Source organism: Cibotium barometz, chromosome 30 (assembly GCF_041138505.1).
Source record: "Cibotium barometz isolate CiBa-2024 chromosome 30, ASM4113850v1, whole genome shotgun sequence".
In the NCBI taxonomy this organism is placed as follows: domain Eukaryota; kingdom Viridiplantae; phylum Streptophyta; class Polypodiopsida; order Cyatheales; family Cibotiaceae; genus Cibotium; species Cibotium barometz.
The window spans coordinates 35,020,106-35,040,391 of record NC_141075.1 but is presented as its reverse complement, the minus strand read 5'-3'; the positions used below and the strand labels follow the sequence as shown (position 1 = coordinate 35,040,391).

Genomic DNA, 20,286 nt, shown 5'->3' with positions numbered 1-20,286 from the left:
GTGCATTCGCTTCAAGTATAGGAGGTGGTGACTTCTACGAGAAGAGTGGCTCAGCTTGGACCAAGACATGCAAGATGGCACGTATTCAGCACTCATTGATGTGAATATTCTTTGGGAGGGTCATGAACCTTTTAGCGATAATGTAGAAAGTCATTAGTCCCTTAGTTTTTTGAGGCAAGAAATCCAACTCATGTCCAATGATCCCCCTTGTAATTTTTATTTCAAGTTGGATGGTAGGAAGGTTGGGAGTCGAAGTGAACATTGCAAAACATGCAAGCAATGTGTTGCTCCACACATCCTTGAAATTGTAGAGTTCATGTAATTCTTATTCTTCCAAGTGAATTTTAAAAACTGTTTCTCTAAAAGTGTTGTAAATTTAATTTTATTTCATTTTCATAAATTGTAGTGATTTTTTTAAGTCTACTGTGTTTCGAACCCATTAATATGTAAGAAAACAAAGATAAGTATAAGTAAGTACAATTGTAAATATAAGTATAAATACATATTTAAGTGTAAACAATAATATAATTAATTATCCTAGAAATATAAATATGATTTATGATTTCTTATATTTTGAACCAATGCGTCCATCTCAATATCCATTGCCTTCTCCCATACATGCTTCCCAATAGCTTCTGTATAGTAAAGTGTCATTAATTTTAAGTCTATGGATATAAGTATAAAAATAAATATAATTTTAAGTATATATTTAAGTGTAAATAATAATATAAGTAACTTTATAAATAATATAAAATAATAATATGCAACAAGAAATAGAAGTATGATTTATTATTTATTATATTTTATTGAAGTGTCCTTTATTTACTAAAGTATAAACATAAGGTATTAAAATAAATATAAGTTTATAGATATTTTAAGTACAATAATAAACATAAGTATAAATTGCATCCATCCAGCCCCTCACGAAACCCAAAGTCATGACCCACCACTAGCTTCATTGAGTGCCATCACCATTGAAGGGGTGGAGTACCTCCTCATGGTAGGATGTGTTGGAGCTCTTGGAGTTTTAATGAAATAAATATTACTCCATTAAAATTTTAATAAAATATATATTACTTTATTAAAGTTTTAATGAAATAATATATAAATTTATATTTATAAGTATAAGTAGGGGTTATTTTCATTCACTTCTATTGCATTCTCTATCTCTCACTTTTTATCCACCTTGCTTATTTCTCCCTTTATGCCTTCACCATGGCTTCTCATCACATGATGCGTTTGCACAGTGGATAAGTGAAACCCGTTACGGTCAGATGTGGGACCAGATTTACCCTAGGTTTTGTTATAGTGTTGAGCTAGAGAATATATCTAGCAATCTAGAGCCCGATAGCTCAGTGCTTGCATATTTTTACACGGGATGTGATGATATCACATTTTTTATCCTTGACTCCACTGCTTGGTGGATACCCCTACAGTTCCTCTTCTCCATGTGAAGAGTGGTGACAACCATAGAAAGGTTGTGCAAAGAGCACTTGCACATGTTCTCCCCCCCCCTTCCGATCTACCTCTGTGCCCCTCACTTTTGAGGAGGCAGACCCGATCGATCTCATCGAGCGGGATATTGCCTTTGCTATTTGTATATTATGCTTTGATTTTGAAGAGGAGAATGATGTGAGGAGCCAGTGGTGCCTCTTCTCACCTATGAAGAGAAGGAGTCACAGGAGATAGTCTTGGACAAGCAAGAGGAGGAGGCACTGAGCTTGTCTTTGGACTTGTTGACTATCCACCAGGAGAGGCAGCCCATCCTACTGAGAATGCAAAAGTTGCATCATTGAGTGCCACCTTGTCCGGGATGTTGATGAAGACCTCATTGACTTTGACACTGTGGATGTCTCTCCACAAGTAACTAAGATTGGCCGATACGATGGCATGAGCATGGATGATGTCCGGGATGTTGATGAAGACCTCATTGACTTTGACACTGTGGATGTCTCTCCACAAGTAACTAAGATTCGCCGATACGATGGCATGAGCATGGATGATGTCTCTGCAATTATCCATATCCAAAGAAGTGCTGTAGAAGCTACTCCTGACTATGATATCTCAGATGTAGAATTTGAGAGGTTGCAGGAGGAGCTCTTTGGACCTCGACCATGCATTGATCTCTCGGACCCTCTACATGGTGATAGAGCGATCACTGGGGTAGACCTAGATGCACCGGTTGGGAAACAGGCTAAGAGGGTACGTAATTGTTTTTTTAAATCTTCCTAAAAATTTTGGTGTGGGGCCTCAGGGTCCTGGGGAACACACATGTAATCTGGCATGCATCGTGGCCCTCCAGGCATGTCAGGCGAAGGCTGGCGAGGATGGCCCTGATTCTACAACCCCGCACATGTAATCTAGCATGCATCAGGGCCCTCCAGGCATGCTGGCTAAAGGCTGGCGAGGATGGCCTTGATTCTGCAACCCCACACATGTAATCTAGCATGCATTGGGGCCATCCTTACCAGCCTTTGGCCAGCATGCCTGGAGGGCCCTGATGCATGCCAGATTATATGTGTGGGGTCCGTAGGCCCTTTAGGCCCCGCATAGACAATTTCAACTCATTTGAAAATATTTTTTTTCATGCAATTATATTTTGGAATAATTTTTGATATTTTATTTTTGCATGCAAATATTTTCTTCAGGAAATTGTCTATGTCGATGAGTTTGCATCAAGAGCTGGTAGAACAAGGGGTGACAGAGGAAGAGTCCAGGATGCAGCTTTAAAGGAGTATATTGGCAAGATCTTCCAAGACATCATTGTCTTTCACAAAGCATGCTCCCCTGATGGTGGACAAGTCTCCCTCATAAAGATCAAGGCTTTAACAAAGGGTCATGCATTCAAGTCCATGCCTGTGAAATCAAGCTTAGAGAAGGTAGTACTTGTGAAGTGCTCCAAGCTCCTATATTTGTTCGAAGCTCAGCTTGGAGGTAAGATTCATTCACTTGTTGGCCTAAGCCTTACTATTGGGAAGATTGATCTTCATGCTATCCAACTCAAGCTCAATGGAAATTTCGTTGTGTAATTCCTTCACTTAAAGCTCCTACTGACTCTGCTGAGCCTAGTACGAAGAGGCGCATAGTTTAGGGTTTTTGTACTTGCTTCTATGTCCATGATGTAACAGTTTCTATATTAATAAAAATATATTTTTAAAGTTTTGTTGTAGTTGTGTGATTAACAAATAATATTTAATCATTAATTTGAAATTGAAATCACAATACAATTATGATTGCCAGATATAATCAAGTAGAATGACCCCATCGCTGCACATTGTTGACTGTAGAACTAAGTCTTGCATAGAACCTATTACGAGACATTCACTGCAAGATCTTTCTCACCAGTCTTGCAATATCTCTCTCTCACCAGTCTTGCAAATATCGCCCTCGGTATGATTAAGTTTGTACTTTTCTGATACTTCCTTATTTCTCGAAGAGTAGCAATGCCTGGTCTCCATCTACGCTTCTTGTGATGTGGCTGATGTGGATGTGTTGTACCTATAGTAGTGCCTCCTCGATTGTCAGATTGAGTGCGCTTACTATCAGTCTAAGTTGGTATATTGACCTGGGGCTGTGTTGGGCGAGTCTTAGTAGGGTTCCTCTTACCAGCTTGCTTGGTGCGTGCCATGCCTTGAAAGCTAGAAGACTATAAAATGTAAATGTCTCACCACTTATAAGCACTTATAAGTAATAGTTTAGTCAACTTTAAAAATAACACAACTGTTCACACACAAGTATGCATATAATCTCACACATAAAATCATTTAATATTATGGTTATAGTTAGTGAGATTATGAGTGATATATCACATTGGTTTACAAGCTCTATGTGAAAGCCATTTTGGTTTAGTAGAGTAATACTTGCATCAACAAAAAATTACAGAGTTTCAACTTGCATTTACTCATTTAAAACACTTGACTCTTGGGTTTTCCACTTGCTTCCCTCTCTTTCTTGGGTTCTCAACCATTTAGTATGTTTCTCTCTACCTGATGAATTCTCAAATTGTGCCTCACATATGACTCTGTGTATTGCCTGTGATCCAATGGACATAGGTTTCTTCTCCTCTAACCTTATTACTATCTTTCTATACTACCATAGAAGTAATTGTTTCATTGGATTGACATCATAGATTCCACCTCCATGAGCAGTTGTCTTTGGAAAGCACATCATAGATTCCACCTCCATGAGCAGTTGTCTTTGGAAAGCACATCATGCTTGCCAATGAGATCGCTCCATGCCCTATGTAGACCATATCACTAAACTTCCTTAATTTGCAACAAAGTAATGACCATGAGCATGCAATATATGCTACATCAATAAACAACGTAATCATAGTTAGTCTCTAAAACCATATAAATTAATTGTAATGTCACACTTATCATGTAATGTGTTATACTACTTAAAGTCTAGGCTTCAACAACTGATGCATAGAATATACCAATCACCTCCTTAAACTCCTTGGAATCATCTGGTCCAAATGTCATCTTCTACAAAAGCACTGCCAATTTTTCAAGAGCAATCCACACATTTGCTTTTGCTACTCTAGTCTTTCCTCCATTGCTTTGATCAAGAACGGCCATATGTAACTTTTTCCATGCTTCATATTTCTTTGGTTGTTGTACTAGTAGTTCTCCATTTTCATTTCGTGGTGCAGAGAGGAATTTCCTTGCTTTAAAATTTTTGATGTATACATTAATAATTGAATGCCTGCTAATGTAAGAAAATTTTTTAAGGCATATAACCTAATGTTAAAAGCTCCTAGACAATCCCTCTACCATCTCTATTGCATGTCACCTATGTTCCTATCCCCTCCCTCTACCATCTCTACTGCATGTCACCTACACTCCTATCCCCTCCCTTCCCTCCCATGTGCCCTCTCCCTCCCACCTAAATGTGTGTATGTGTGTGTGTGTAGTTGAATTTCATGCCTAGAGAGGATTAGAATGTGTAGAAGTGGATTAGAATCAACATTTTAACATCATAAGAATGTAAGAATGTGATTAGGGCAAAATGACAAAGCTAATGACAAGATTAAGAGATTTGGCAAGAAGCTCACGTTTTATTCCATTACATAGGGGTCTTTATATAGGCTCGACTACATCTCTACTAGTCACTTATTGTGACTCATAAACTTGATTAAGCCATCCCCTAATCCTTCCTAGATTTGAGGATCACCTCCCTTAAAGTGGGCACTCACTTGGGGCCTCTTCTTATCTAATTCTTAAAAAAAAGGCACCCAATGCACACGTATGGAGGGTATTAGAGCACCAAAAGAAGGAAAATAGCTATCGATCAAAGATTTTGGAATTTACAGAGCTTGGCAGAGAGAGTACGTGCTTATTCCAGATTTTACCTGCATCTACATACACAAGGTCCCCACAATCAAGATGCCTATCAAAAGAAGATTCACAGGTTATGGAATTCAAAGGAGCTATGGAAAGAGACTCCCATGTATGTTACAACTTTCCATTCTTCCAGCCCAACGATTTTCGGTACCATTAAAGAACATAAATGACAGATGTTGGTGTGGATTAAAGCTTGGAGGAGGAGAATACTATATCCAAAACTGTTGGCGACTTGTAGGTTTTTGAAGTATATCTTGGTGCTAATAGATTAAAAGAAATTGTATTATGAAAACTTTGATGCCGACATTCTCACTTTTGACATGAACAAGGGCCCAATAGATCACGTAATGATGTATTACTACCACAAGCTAAGATGTCTTCCCTCTTATATGCACACAACCTTTCAAGACATTGAAAGATCCCTGCCCCCTCCCCGCAATGAATTCCGGGGTGCTAGCAGCGGAAGTAGCACTTCTTGTGCAGGGGCACAGCCTCTTACTCGGGGCCTCGGCATGGTATAGCTTCCCTATTCAATTACAAATGACTGAGGGTCTATTGATAGGTGAGGGAGACCACTAACCAAGTCCAACTGGGTTCTAGAATTTTCTAGGTTCAGTTTGACTCAATTTGGACAAGATTTGGACTAGTTTGGCTCCCTTTTTTATTTGGTTTGATCTAGGAGAGAGGAGAGATAAAAATATCATAATTTTTTTTGAATTAAAAACCCTTCCACACATGTGAAAGAGTCACCTACTTCAAGAGTCCCCCTTTCCTTACCAAGGTGTCAAGAATGCATCATTATTCCAAAATATCTCATTTTTTTTAGTAATATCTCATAATTTTTAACTAATAGACCTTGTACTCAGTCAACTCTTCATCTTATGTGAGCATTTACTCATTTTTGGGTATTTTCTTTTATTCTTTTGGATTTATCTCATCCCAACACTTGGATTAATCCAATTGGCCCATTGGAACGTTAATTGGACTATAATCTAAATGTTTTTGAAAATGTAGACCCTTAGGCTAAGGTCCCTTATTCCATTTTCAATTAATTCCATTTTCAATTAATTCCTAATGCACATTGGAAAGTTCATTTTGAACTTCTGTTTTAGGGGAATCCGTTTTAGACACTAGGAGGATTTTTATATCCAAAGATATCAAAATTTTGGATTATCTCTCTCTAGACATTTTCTCTCTCTAAGCCAAAACAGGGTAAAACAAGGTCTTTCCTCTATTTCAGAGAGGGGAATAATTACAAGAACAGAAGGGGAGGTTCTTACATCTTTACACCTGAAAAGTTGGATTGAGGAATCTTACATCCTACCCCACTTAAAAAAACATGAGATGTCCTCATCTCGCAGGTGGAGTATAATCTCTTTCATCTTCTTCTTCTTCAATCACTTCCAGCGTTAGTGCCTTGGAAGTGGACATCCGATTTGGGAACATCTCTCTTTGACTTCCCCTATTCTGAGGCAGAGGTCTTGCATTACTTTGGATTGAAATTAAGGGTTGGTTAGAGGGTCTACCTCTAGGATTTCCCTGATTTTGACGGAAAGGAACCTGATTACACTGGAAGGAAGGAGCTGGAGTCTAGAATCTTGGTCCGTGACTTCCTTGCCCCGAAAACCTTGATCCAAAGGAGTTGGGCAATCCATACTGCAATGTCCAAATCCTTGATAGTTATAGCATTTCACTTCTTTGTTCAAGGGTGGAACTTCTGAAGTTGAATTCCAGGGGATTGAGTTCCGAGAAAAGGACCTTTCTTCCATTCTGGAACTTCCCATATCTTGAGTTTGACCTTGTTGTCTCTTAGGCGGTGGAAAGTGGGAATCACCTTCCGGAGCTAGAAATCTTTTGAAATATGATGGTGCTGGCTTTAGTGGGACCTTGACATTGAAGGCCTTGGCGAAATCCTTCACCATCCGCACTGCTTCGACCATGGAAACTGGCTTGGCATTCTTCACTAGGATATTCAAGGGTTCGTTCAGTCCCCGAATGAACCTGGCCATCAGTTGTTCTTCATCTAGCGGTGGCGAGTACTTGAGGAGGAGAGCAAACGCTTGGTGATAAACTTCAGTAGTTCTGCTCCCCTGGGTTAACTCTTAAGAATTCATTCATCTTGGTTTCCAAAAATCCGGGAGGACAGAATCTCTTCCTTAAGTAAATCTTAAGATCTTCCCATGTTTGGGTGTTCCAATCCAGATGGTTTGTCCCGTAGTGGTTTCTCCATGCTACTCTGGTTGTTTCCACTATCTTCAGTCTTGTAAGAGCCATTTTACTTTTCTCGTTGTACCCGGTGACATCAAAATATTCTTCCATTGCTTCGATCCACTACTCCACAGCCTCACCCAAGTTTTTCCCTTCACCCTTGAAAGGTCTAAGTTGCGATCTATGAAGAGTTTTATAAATATCCGGGTCGAGATCTTCCTCATTGAGTTGGGGGTTAATATTCCTACCATGACGACCTCGATCCATGATCCTATCAATACAAATTTTTTTGTTAAGTCCCCTTTTTTTCATATTAACCAAGCCGCTTAGGTGAAAAGACCACTTTATTTATAATTCAAATCCGTCTTTAAATCCAACTGATTCTGGGGTTCTTTATAGTTTGGTCAGCCCCCCATAGAATCCTAGGATAAAGATCCCTTCTACAAAAAGAATATACAGAACTCATTACCAGAGAATAATTCATTCATATTCTTATCACAATAATGGTCCATCAAACCGAAAATTCCATCTGAACATTCCTCCACATGAATTGCAGTTATGCAGGTTCTCAATTTGTCATTCCTTAATTAGATCTGCTGGGTCAAAGGTCAAACAACAGCAACAATCTGTCAGCATAATCCACTAATCTCATAGTGATTTGCTGAAGTCATAATCGTCATTCTAGTTACTAACATCATCACTGGGATTCATCCCATTCATTCTTCTACATCAATTCACATTGCTTATTCCACATCCAGTCATATGTATTCCCATCGTCCTTCATCCATTCTCATCCAATCACATCATATTACATCTCATCACATCTATCCACATCTATCCTCATCGCATCACGTCACAACATATCCACATCACATCTCATCCATTCATATCACATCACATCCATTTACATTCATTTAGATCCACATCACATCCACATATCATCACATCACATTCACATCTATTTACATCACTTCACATCCATTCACATCTACCCAAGTCCACATCACATCACATCTCATCATCCACATCATATCTCATCCATTCATATCTAACCAGATCCACATCACATCACATCTCATCTATCCACACCATATCTCATCCATTCATATATAACCAGATCCACATCACATCACATCCATTCATATCTAACCAGATCCACATCACATCACATCCATTCATATCTAACCAGATCCACATCACATCACATCTCATCTATCCACATCATATTTCATCCATTCATATCTAACCAGATACACATCACATCACATCCCTTCACATCCATCACACCTATTTACATCCCACATTCATTCACATCTCATCACATCGATCCTCATCTTATCACATCTCGTTCACATCCATCCACATCACATCACATTCATTCCATCCACATTACATCACATCCACATCTATCCATATCACACCACATCCATTCACAGCTCATCACATTCATCCACATCCATTCATTCATTCACATGCACATTTATCACATTATATCTCATTCTCATCCATTTTAATCGCATCACATCCTTTCACATATCATCACATCTCATTCATATCTCATCACATTCACATCCACATCCATTTACATCACATCACATCTCATCCACATCTCATCACATCTTATCACATCACATTCACATCTCCTCTTATCACATTCACATCTCATCTAATCACATCGCATCCATTTACATCCCATCACATTCATTTACATTCATTCAGATCCACATCACATCTTATCACATCCACTTTTAGTACTGTTTTCTACTTTCGATACTTGATAGGACTTTTCTAAGTTTCTGCCAATTGCTTGGCCTAGTTAAAGGTACTTTTCTTGATCCCAAACCATTGAATCTACATATCAGAGTGTTTTGAAGGTTTAAAAAAAGAAAATAAATCTTATCAGAATTGAATAGTAAAAATTCAGAAAGAGCATTTGAGTATTGTATTTTTATTCCTTACGATTTATTAATGAGAATTAATTCTAAACTTTTGTTTACTCATTGGATCCTCAATCTTCCCAGAGGGATTCCAAATTCTCTTTTCTAAATAAGAATTATCCAAGTTTTCTCGATGGATATTTTCATATTCTTTCTCAAATTTCTCAAGTAAAATATATTCAATATTCTTCTTTTTGAGTAAAATATTTATGGGATTTACAAAAATCAATTCTACCCATATTTCCCAAAATAAAACTAATAATACTCAAAATTTTACTTTTGATAAATACTCATAATTTGAATTATGCCAAAAATTTCTCTTTTACCATTTAATTACTTGGATCTCAAATATCATGGGAATTCCTCTTTTTGCATAAAAATAAATTTACCGAAAATTCATCTTTTACCATTTAATTACTTGGATCTCAATTATCATGGGAATTCCTCTTTTTGTATAAAATAAATTTACCAAAAATTTCTCTTTTACCATTTAATTACTTGGATCTCAAATATCATGGAAATTCCTCTTTTTGTATAAAAATAAATTTACCAAAAAATTTTCTTTTACCATTTAATTAATTGGATCTCAATTATCATGGGAATTCCTCTTTTTATATAAAATAAATTTACCAAAAATTCCTCTTTTACCATTTAATGACTTGGATCTCAAATATCATGGGAATTCCTCTTTTTGTAAAAAAATAAATTTACCAAAATTTACTCTTTTCTCATAATCAATTAATTATGCATAATTACAAAAAACTTATTTCTCATGAATGTGATGAAAATCATTCTTTTTTCCCATAGGATGTCCAATCCTAGAATATGGTAGGAAGTCCTCTTTTAGCATTATGCATAAAAATAAGATATGTATTATTTTCTGAAAATTTTGCCATAGCTTCGCTGCTATTACTGATAATTCTCAAAAAACAAATTTCTAAAAGAATAAAAGCTTGTAATGGAAATATGATAGTAGTTCCTCTTTTATGCTTAAAATCAAACTATGAATTGAAATCATAATTTTAACCATAAAATTAAACATAACTATGATTATCCCACTAGATTAAGCTAATTTCAACATTCGTCTTTTCCCAAATTGTTAGGATAATCTATTTCTCATTTAGAATGAATTAGAGTTGTTGTCAACTACTCATAAATAATCTAAAAGAATTTACCATTATTTTAATAGTACAAAATCATAAAAATATCATTTTCTTAATCTCTAGTTTATCAAGCCTAGAGTTTAACTTTGAATTAAGAGACTATCATTGAGAAGCATCCTTTTTCAAGGGATTTAGCCATAAAGATGGCTATTATTTTAGAGAGAGAGATTTACTTAAAGAAAGCATTAAAAATAAGCATAAAAATTAACTTAATGCTAATTAAACATTAAAAAACTTAGGGAAAGCTTGATTTGAATTAAAACAATCATTTTGAAAGCTTCTCAAGCTTGAGAGGGGTTGAGAAGAAGAAAGTTATTGAGAAAATTGAAAAAAACCATAAAATTTAATTTTACCTCCAAGTTTGGCCTGATTCTCTAATTACAGTGAAGCTCCCGACCAATCAATTGGTCCACCAAGAGAAGAAGAGCAACTCCAAGAGTTGTTGTGTAGAGAGAGAGAGCTCCAAGCTCCCAAGAGAGAGGAAATCTTCAGGGATAATAGAAAATATGAATATTTTAATATATTACTAGCATGGTATAGCTCCCATATTCAATTACAAATGACTGAGGGTCTATTGATAGGTGAGGGAGGCCACTAACCAAGTCCAACTGGATTCTAGAATTTTCCAGGTTTAGTTTGACTCAATTTGGACAAGGTTTGGACTAGTTTGGCTCCCTTTTTGATTTTGTTTGATCTAGGAGAGATAAAAATATCACATTTTTTTTGAATTAAAAAACCCTTCCACACATGTGAAAGAGGCGCCTACCTCAAGAGTCTCCCTTTCCTTACCAAGGTGTCAAAAATGCATCATTATTCCAAAATATCTCATTTTTTTAAGTAATATATCATAATTTTTAACTAATAGACCTTGTACTCAGTCAACTCTTCATCTTATGTGAACATTTACTCATTTTTGGGTATTTTCTTTTATTCTTTTAGATTTATCTCATCCCAACACTTGGATTAATCCAATTGGCCCATTGGAACCTTAATTGGACCATAATCCAAAAATTTCTGAAAATGTAGACCCTTAGGCTAAGGTCCCTTATACCATTTTCAATTAATTCCTAATGCACATTGGAAAGTTTATTTTGAACTTCTGTTTCAAGGGAATCCATTTCAGACACTAGGAGGATTTTTATATCCAAAGCTATCAAAATTTTGGATTATCTCTCTCTAGACATTTTCTCTCTCCAGGCCAAAACAGGGTAAAACAAGATCTTTCTTCTATTTTAGAGAGGGGAATAATTTCAAGAACAGAAAGGGAGGTTCGTACACCATTACACCTCAAAAGTTGGAGGGAGGAATCTTACAGACATGGTGGATATAGGCTTCTCGATGCCACACCATACTTTAGGTGCACTTTTAGAAGACTCCAAGAACATTGCAATCATTATCACCACGCAATGGGAGTCAAGGCTTTCAAGCCTTAGAAATATTCCAAGGATTGAATCTCCATTAGGTAGGGGGGATGTTAACGTTAACTAGACACTCTTTGCCTCATTAGAGAGTAGCACAATAAGTGTCATGAAAGGGCACTATAAATTGATGTAATATTATGAGAAAAATTGGCTAGTGTCCAAGCTTTGTAGTAACTTTTAAGTTTTGTGGGCGCCCAAGTGTGAATAAGGGCCAATTGTATATAAGTCACTTTTCTCATAGACATAATCACCCTTTGTACCAATAGAGTCTTGCTCTTCTCTACTTGCCCTCTCTTGTTTATGTGCGTGTGCTGAAAGAGTTAAGAGTAGATAGTGTTTGATTCTTGGTGCATGTTCCTTGCCCTCTTTGAGAGAGAGAGAGAGAGTGGCAAGTTGAGAGAGGTGAGAGTCCTTGCATAAAGTGAAACACCCTCCTTGGTGGCAGTTTGGAAGGGAATGCAATGGAGCCAAGAGTTGGCAACCACTAGTTGAGCACGATTGACTATGGAGTCCTGAGTTCGAAAGCATGGTAAGTTCCCTAACAATAGTTGTAGCTTGATTCTTGTTCTTCTAGGTTGTGGGAATCCGGGAGAGGGTAGAGTGGGTTGTAACATATGAGTAGTACAACTTCTACTTTATTTGAGAGAGAGAGAGAGAGAGAGAGAGAGAGAGAGAGAGAGAGAGAGGCTTCCATGAGCCCACACACATAGAACAAAGAGAGCCTGCGCATGATGTACACATGTATTTCATACTATAAAAGTAGATTCAAAATTTACTAAAAAAGAACACACCCCAATACCATAGGATAGATGTTCCAAGCCTTTTTTAAATAATCAAATTCATAAGGTCCTAAATTAAACCTCACATTAATTAGTTTGGTCTCATGAAAAAAGCACAATTGGGGATCATATCTTGCATGAATTGTGCCCCCTTTTCTTGGCTAAAAATAAAAGCAAGATTATCCAGGGAACAAAAGCTATCTATTAGCCCCTAGGGAGCTATGCACACATGGTAGGCCCCATGCCTTTACATGGTAGTCAATTTCAACTTGCCAATGCTTAATTTTTAGTGTTATTAAATGATTTCTTGGAAATTTCAACTTGCCAATGCTTATTAATTATTAGTGTTAGTGTTATTAAATGATTTCTTGGAAATTTGACAAAAATATTCATGCTATTATGATGAAAATACAAGTGGTATATATTTACTTTTAATATTGCTATGAGATCCTTACATTTCCACATTGATTTTATGTTCTTTCTTATGGGTTGATCTCTTCATGTTAATGCACATGATTGGCATTGCATTTGTTTACAATTGATTGTTTAATAGATAAATATAATTTTATCAATGTCTTTTCATAAAACATGTAATTGCATTCATGAAGCAATTTAATTGTTTTGGTAAAACATAAATCTACGTAATCTTGGGCCAATGTTATAGCCTTGTTACTTATAGTTATGCTGTGAATATTAAGTTGCTTTCTAGTCGAAGTGTGTATAATGTTATCTTTTACTTGTGCTATCTTTTAGTCTACAATAGTGATTGTTTGTTTCAAGTTGAATTGACAAGCTAATGGGAAAAAGGTTTCTTATTACAACATAAGTGATGTATATAGGACCATAGATAGTGGTGCACATGCCACAATTTAAACTTATTGGCCATGTGCACAACCAGGTTTCTAAGTTGACTGCACATAGAAGAAAAAGACATTGCATTGATGAGATTAGAAATAGTCCACAATACCATATAGAAAACATAAAGTGATAATAAAAGTACAAAGTAAGAGTAAAGTACAAGGTACAGCCCTTTCTCAATGAGTAAAGTGAAAGCTACATCCCATTCTCAATGAGTAAAGTGAAAATCTTGGAAGTAAGAACAAGAATCGGTCAAGGTGACTCGGTTAAGGCAACTTGTGATTTTTGTGTAATATAGATAACACCAGTGATTTGTTTGTCTTTTGATGTGAAATTATATGTATGGGTTACTTTTATTTTATCTAGTTGAAAAAAGGAAGGATTTTGATAAATAGTTTGTCGAAGGACTTGGTGTGGTGTTACACATGAGATGAGATAGCAATAACCTGCTAACTCAGGGGGTGCACTACTAGAAAACCCTTGGTATCACATGCATTCAAGAGGTATTTAAAAAACCCCTTAACTAAAATTTTTCCCCCAATAAAACAACCCCTCTTTACTTATGAACTAACGGATTTTTTTTCTAAAATTGAATTAAAAAACCCCTCCTGTTAATGTAATCTTGTTAATTTTTCTCAATGTATCTAATTAAAAAACCCCTCCTGCTGAACTCACATGGTACACTAACATTTTTTGAGGTGAACCCCCTGAGCGTGCTAATAATTTGGAGTTTTGGAATCAATTGAGAGTGATAATGCTTATAATGGGCATAGTCAGAATGCGAGTTAGCAATATACCTTAATGGGTCTGAATATATATTGACTTCTATAATGTTAACTTTGGCTTCAAAAACAAATGGGACTTTGTTAAATACTCTATAAGGGGAAATGTTAAAATCACAAGTAACAATGCATGGAAGTTAGGAAGATACATGGAAGTGGTTGTGAAAGATTAGGGGACAAAACCATTTTCTTGTGCTTACCGCACTTTCATAAACTTGTATGACCTCGCAATTTGAGGTGTGGCTTGTCTAGGTAGAAAGTTGTGAAATTTGCATCCTAGGAAGGCTTGAAAATTATCCCTCTCAAAGTCAACCATGAAATCTAATGGCCAACAAAAGCATTAATCCCCCTTGAAAAGGTTATCCAAGAAATTCACACAACCAACAACACCTCTTGGGCCATAGCCTAGTGGTAGTGCCCATGCCTCCAAAGAAGACATACTAGGTTCAACTCTACCTTAGTGGCATCGCTCACATTTAAAAAAAAAGACTTAATGGCATGTAGAGGGTGAAAGTATTATTGCATATACCATGGTTGCTCCTTTGCTTGTGATTAACAAGCTTGGTGGGGGACTATTCCCACATCTAGTTATTCGGGCCCACGGCCTAGCTAGCTATGCTATCTCAACATTCATGTGTAGACTCCTTTACCATTGTAGTTCCAAAACTGTCAAGTGCAACCAACTTGAATTGCACCCTTCCCAACATCTCGTGGGAATAGGCCCTTGGTGGGTAGATGTTAACATGTTCGATAGCTTGGCCGAAAGTCTTTTAAACTTGGCATAGTTGAGTCATTGTGCAAGTGCAAGAAAAGCTAGGATTTACTTTGATAGGGATGCTAGACGTTAAAATGTTCGAAAACTTGGAAGCGAGTCTTTTTGACTTGGCATAGTTGAGTCCGTGTAGTATAAGGCTGTTTAAAACCATGTAATGACCAACTTTTTCATGGTGGAAATTGGAATGGATGAGCACTAAAATTTGAAGGTGTCATACCTTTTACATCTGAAAGCCAAACTCACGTGTGCAACTGACACGTTGGGAAGTTGAGTCCGCCACGTGTACATAGCTTGGCGCCGACCATGGGTCCACCGTGGCGCCCCCAGGCGACTGGGCTAGCGACACGTCACCGTAAAGCGCGGCAAATATTGCAATTTGAAGTACCAGGCAACGGACAATCCTGATTCCTCCGAGCTTCGGGCCAACCACCAGCGACCATCTGGCTTGCGCCACGTACACAACCAGACCCCGTTGTAAAAACCTGCATTTTTTCGTGCAACACAGAGACAGTTTCCTTGTTAAACCGCCATTCTTGTCTATTGCATCAGGAAAAAGCACAGAGAAGGAACTCTAAAATCAGAAAAAGCACAGAGAAGGAACTCTGAAATTTTTAAAAAAGCACAGAGAAGGACCTCTAAAATCAACTTGGAGGGTGGAGAATTTGAGGTTTCAAGGCCTTAATTTGGGGTCTGAGACCACCAGTTTGTTTGGGCTCTAAAAGCACAGGAGGGCCAAAAAGCAGACCGCCCAATTCAAGGTAGACTCTTGCAAAAAAAGCCCGCAAAGTCCCTCCATGGTAGCAGCAGAGTAGCAGACATGGACGCCCTCAGCGAAGAGATTGTGATTATCCAGCTGGGTAAGAAGCCAGGGGACCCCAGCATCATCACTGTCAACTGCCCAGATCAGCTTGGGCTTGCCTGTGATTTGGCTAGATCAATCTTTGAGTTTAGCCTTGATGTCGTCCGTGCAGGTACGGCATGCTTTCTCATGTATGGGGTTTTCACCACAGGCTAATTAGCCCATCACTTTATTCAACCTGTCTGACATCCTTTCTAAGAAGACGGACGTGAATTTACATTTTTATTTCCTCCCATCTTCAGATTTCTCTACCGACGGAAGATGGTGTCTCATGCTTTTTTGGGTCACCCCAAGACTGGGCTCTACGCGAGCAATCAAATGGGCTCTCTTGAAGAAACGCCTCGTCTCTGCATGCCCATCACCTTCATCCTCTTTGTTTATGCTGCCTGTATCCAAAGCCGACAAGAAGGAGGTCTACCTACTACAGACCTGCTCAGCAGACCGATCTGGACTCTTAAATGGTATGCAAAACTGTCTCACCATAAAGATCTCAATGATTCATGAAGCCACTCATATTCTGTGATGATTGTATGTATGTCTGCATGCCTGCAAGTACATCAAGGGTCTTCAATGGCCTAGCAATTTGACGTCCAGCAAGTATATGACATGCTAGGACTGTCAAGTGAGCCTAGTATAAGTCTGTTAGTTGTTTTTCTACCATGAGTTCTTAACATGAGGTTTCTTGGTATGTATAGATTTGACACAGACCCTGTGGGAGCTGGAGGTTGATGTTCATAAAATCAATGTATTGACAAGTCCTGATGGAAGTGCTGTCAATGTGTTTTGTCTCAGCGACAGCAGGTTCTTACCGATTCTTTCAACATCAGCATTTTCAATACTCTTGTCCATCTATCATACTGGCTATAGTGCACCAGGGTTAGATGGGTTTCATGGCTTGTCCCACCATTTGTTGCTCATCTACAGTTGGGACATGCCACTCTCTAAAGTGATTTTAAGGGAAAATAATCTAATTAGCTTAGCTGTTTAATTAGAATTTGTTTCCACGGGGTTTGATGGCTCATCCAACGATTGGTCCTACTCAATTTTGATGGCTGTACCTGCTATATTATTTGAAGGATTTGTATCTTTGTGAACCGCATCTGACACTTCTTATCGTTTCAGGAATGCCTTACAAAACAAGAGGAGACAGGAGGTTGTCTGTGATCATGTTAAGTCTGTTTTAGGAGCATCCCACTCTTTTTGTGAGCTTAGCCCAGCAAGTGACAATGATCTCAATGAGACTTTGGATCTCAGGATGTTCCCTACTATTCCTGATGACTTGTTCAGTGAGAGATCGTCATCAAATGAAGCAGATGTCATACCTGGTCCTAACACTCCAAAGTTCTCTCTCAACATTGATAATTCTCTCAGTCCTGTTCACACACTCGTCCAGATTACATTTCGGGATCAGAGAGGCCTTCTTTATGACTGCACGAGGGCACTGAGGGATCTCAACCTCCAGGTAGATATATTTGAAGCTCAAAAGTCTGGCAATGGGGTTGCTTGCAATGTTCTTTTACTAATGCTGCACAATGTATGTCTGTTTCCAGATTGCCTATGGCCGTCTCTGCACGACACCAAAGGGTAAAGGAGATCTTGATTTGTTTATATTACAAGAAAATGGGAGTAAATTGTTTGATCCAGACAAGCAGAAGTCTTTACTGGCTCGCCTGAGGTTAGACATGTGTGATCCAATCAGGGTAAAGGTGGTAAATAGAGGTCCAAACACAGAGCTCTTGGTTGCAACAATGGTGGAGAAGAGCGGGAGGGCTCGTCCGTGCATCTTGTATGATGTCACTTTGGTCTTGAAGATGCTTGACATTTGTATTTTCAAGGTAAATAAGCCTGATTCAAGGGTTTTTCTTTTTGTAGATGACAACATTGCATGTTTATGTATGTACTGCTTTAGTTGGTCTGATTCTGCTTTTTCTGTGCAGGCTGACATTGAGAAGCTCTCCTATGATGATAGGCTGTGGGAAGTGTACAGGTTCTTGCTGGTAGAGCAACATAACATAACATTCACAAGTAGCCGTACTAGGAGTCATATTGTAGAAAGGGTTAAGAGTGTATTGATGGGTTGAGCATATGCAAAGGCTGCATTTCTTGAAAATTTCTATGGTGATTTTCATGGCAGCTGTTTACCCTTTAACCCACAAAGCAGACAAGTGAGATATACTTAAAGATTGAAGTCCTTCTATGCAAAGGTTAGCTTTTCAGGAAAGGTGTGTACATACCATCTAAAAATTACTACTGACTGATAACAAATTTTTTGGCCTCTGAAGGAGGAAACTGTCTGTCAACCCTTTTGATTGAGCATACAAGCTTACTTATGTGCTGAGGGCATGTAACCTACCTCCATATTATAGACAAGCTGGGCAACCTGATCACATTTGCACTTCAGACAATTTGTTGTACATTTTCTCGTTGCATATAATACAAGGATTAGGATTACTCTGTGTGATTGTGTTTGCAAGCCTTCTGTTGCACATCTCTATCTGATCAACACTTTTAACTGCACTACTAGTCTTAAAGGGCAGCTGCTTTTGTTTTATACCTCATTTCAATTTTAAGGTGTTGTGACGCTGTTTGGGTTGGGATATAATTTTCACTACTTCACAATTGAACTTGGGTCTATATCATGGTCTTGGGTCTTGGGAAAATAAATCTCAGCCATCAAATCAGCAAGCTTTGTTTTTAAAGAATGTACCATAGGATATTGACACATTAGCAGTGGGAGTTTTACTCAAATGAAAGCAAATGAGTTGATGACACATAAGCATTGAGAATGTTAAAGGGTTCTTGGAGATAGCCATGCAACTTTGATTGTCGCACCACAAGACTGTAGCCTCCCTGATCCGAACTCCCATGTCAACCAAGATTCTCCTCAGCCATACTACCTCACATGCAACAAAGCAATCTGCCTTATACTCAGCCTCTGTGGAAGAAAGTGCCACTGTAGGTTCCTTTTTGTTGGTCCAAGAGAAAGCACCGGAACCAAGTGAAAAAAAATATCCAGAAACTGATTTCCTAGAATCACAATCTCTTGCCCAATCGAAGTCACGATAACTTGTGAGAGTATCACCCATGCTGTAAGTGATGCCATACTCAAGAGTACCTCTGATGTACCTAAGTCCTTCCTTCAAATGACTCTCTCATGGCTTGTTGGAAAACCTGCTCAACACACCAGCTGTGAAGCTGATATCAGGTCTAGTGTTAGTGAGAAAAATCAAACTCCCCACCAACTTCTTGTACCTCTTGATGTCAACAAGTGATGAAGAATCCTCTGCAGAAAGCTTCACGTTCACTTCCATTGGTGTAGACATAGGCTTGCAGTTTGTCATCCCAAATGCTTTGAGAATCTCCCAAGCATACTTTTGTTCTGCAAAATGAAGAATTTACCTGACTCTTTTCAGACCTTAATCCCCAAACAAAAATGCATAAGACCTAAGTCTGTCATCTCAAACTCATGGTTCAACACATCCATTATCTTCTCGATCATCTCTTCATTATCACCCTGAAATGTTTAAGTCATCCACATACAAGACAACCAAAACAATCTTGCCATGACTTTTTAGAACATACAAGTTAGCATTAGAAGCACTTCTTATAAACCAAATCTTTTTGAAAAAATGGTCTATCTTGTGATACCAGGCCCTTGGGGCCTATTTCAGCCCGTATAATGCCTTCTTCAGCCTGAAACTTTGTTTTCTAATCTGGGCATCTCAAAACCTAGTGGTTGAGCTACATATACCTCCTCCTTGATATGGCCATTCAGAAATGCTGGATTAACATCCATGTGAAGGACTAGCCACTTTTTGTGAGCAGCTGTTATGGGCTACCACACCTCCAAGAGGGAACTCAATGCATTCACCTAAGGGAAAAGCAATAGAACACAATTGTCTTAGGGCACTTACTAATGCTTCGAAATTGTATTCCTTGAGGCCTCCAAGCTCACTTGAGAAGCTCCAATCCTCTAAGCTCCACCTCTACGCTGTCACCGTAGAGTCACTCGCACCATCACATAAGGCAATCACTCTCTCTCACTCTTCAACACAAGCATGCAACATACAAGTATAGAAAAGGCATAAGTACTAGAATGCTCTATCTCAATCTTTCTCTTAAGACACAAAAAAGAGCTCTCAATAGCGTAAAGGGGGAT

The 20,286-nt window shown here is 38.1% G+C and overlaps 1 protein-coding gene across 2 annotated transcripts; it reads left to right on the top strand.

The window, feature by feature from the left end:
• Positions 1-15,672: 15,672 nt before the first annotated feature.
• LOC147621415 (ACT domain-containing protein ACR9-like) lies at positions 15,673-18,588 on the top strand. 2 transcript variants are annotated; one of them, XM_086824561.1, is made up of 6 exons: positions 15,673-16,239; positions 16,370-16,588; positions 16,823-16,928; positions 17,250-17,589; positions 17,678-17,711; positions 17,827-17,959. In XM_086824561.1, the coding sequence occupies exons 1-6, from the start codon at positions 16,086-16,088 to the stop codon at positions 17,829-17,831; spliced, it is 858 nt and encodes a 285-aa protein (XP_086680687.1). In that variant the 5' UTR covers positions 15,673-16,085; the 3' UTR covers positions 17,832-17,959. The 2 variants fall into 2 exon arrangements, with proteins under 2 accessions (XP_086680687.1, XP_086680686.1); XM_086824560.1 differs by adding an exon at positions 18,065-18,588 and having other exon boundaries at positions 15,676-16,239; positions 17,678-17,962.
• The last annotated feature ends 1,698 nt before the right edge of the window (positions 18,589-20,286 follow it).

What these genes read in the sequence shown, in the direction of transcription:
- LOC147621415 (XM_086824560.1), top strand. Translation starts at nt 16,086, where the DNA reads ATGGACGCCCTCAGCGAAGAGATTGTGATTATCCAGCTGGGTAAGAAG. An exon ending in TTTTGTCTCAGCGACAGCAG is followed by an intron (nt 16,929 to 17,249) that starts GTTCTTACCGAT and finishes TTATCGTTTCAG; the next exon opens with GAATGCCTTACAAAACAAGA. An exon ending in TTGACATTTGTATTTTCAAG is followed by an intron (nt 17,963 to 18,064) that starts GTAAATAAGCCT and finishes TTTTCTGTGCAG; the next exon opens with GCTGACATTGAGAAGCTCTC.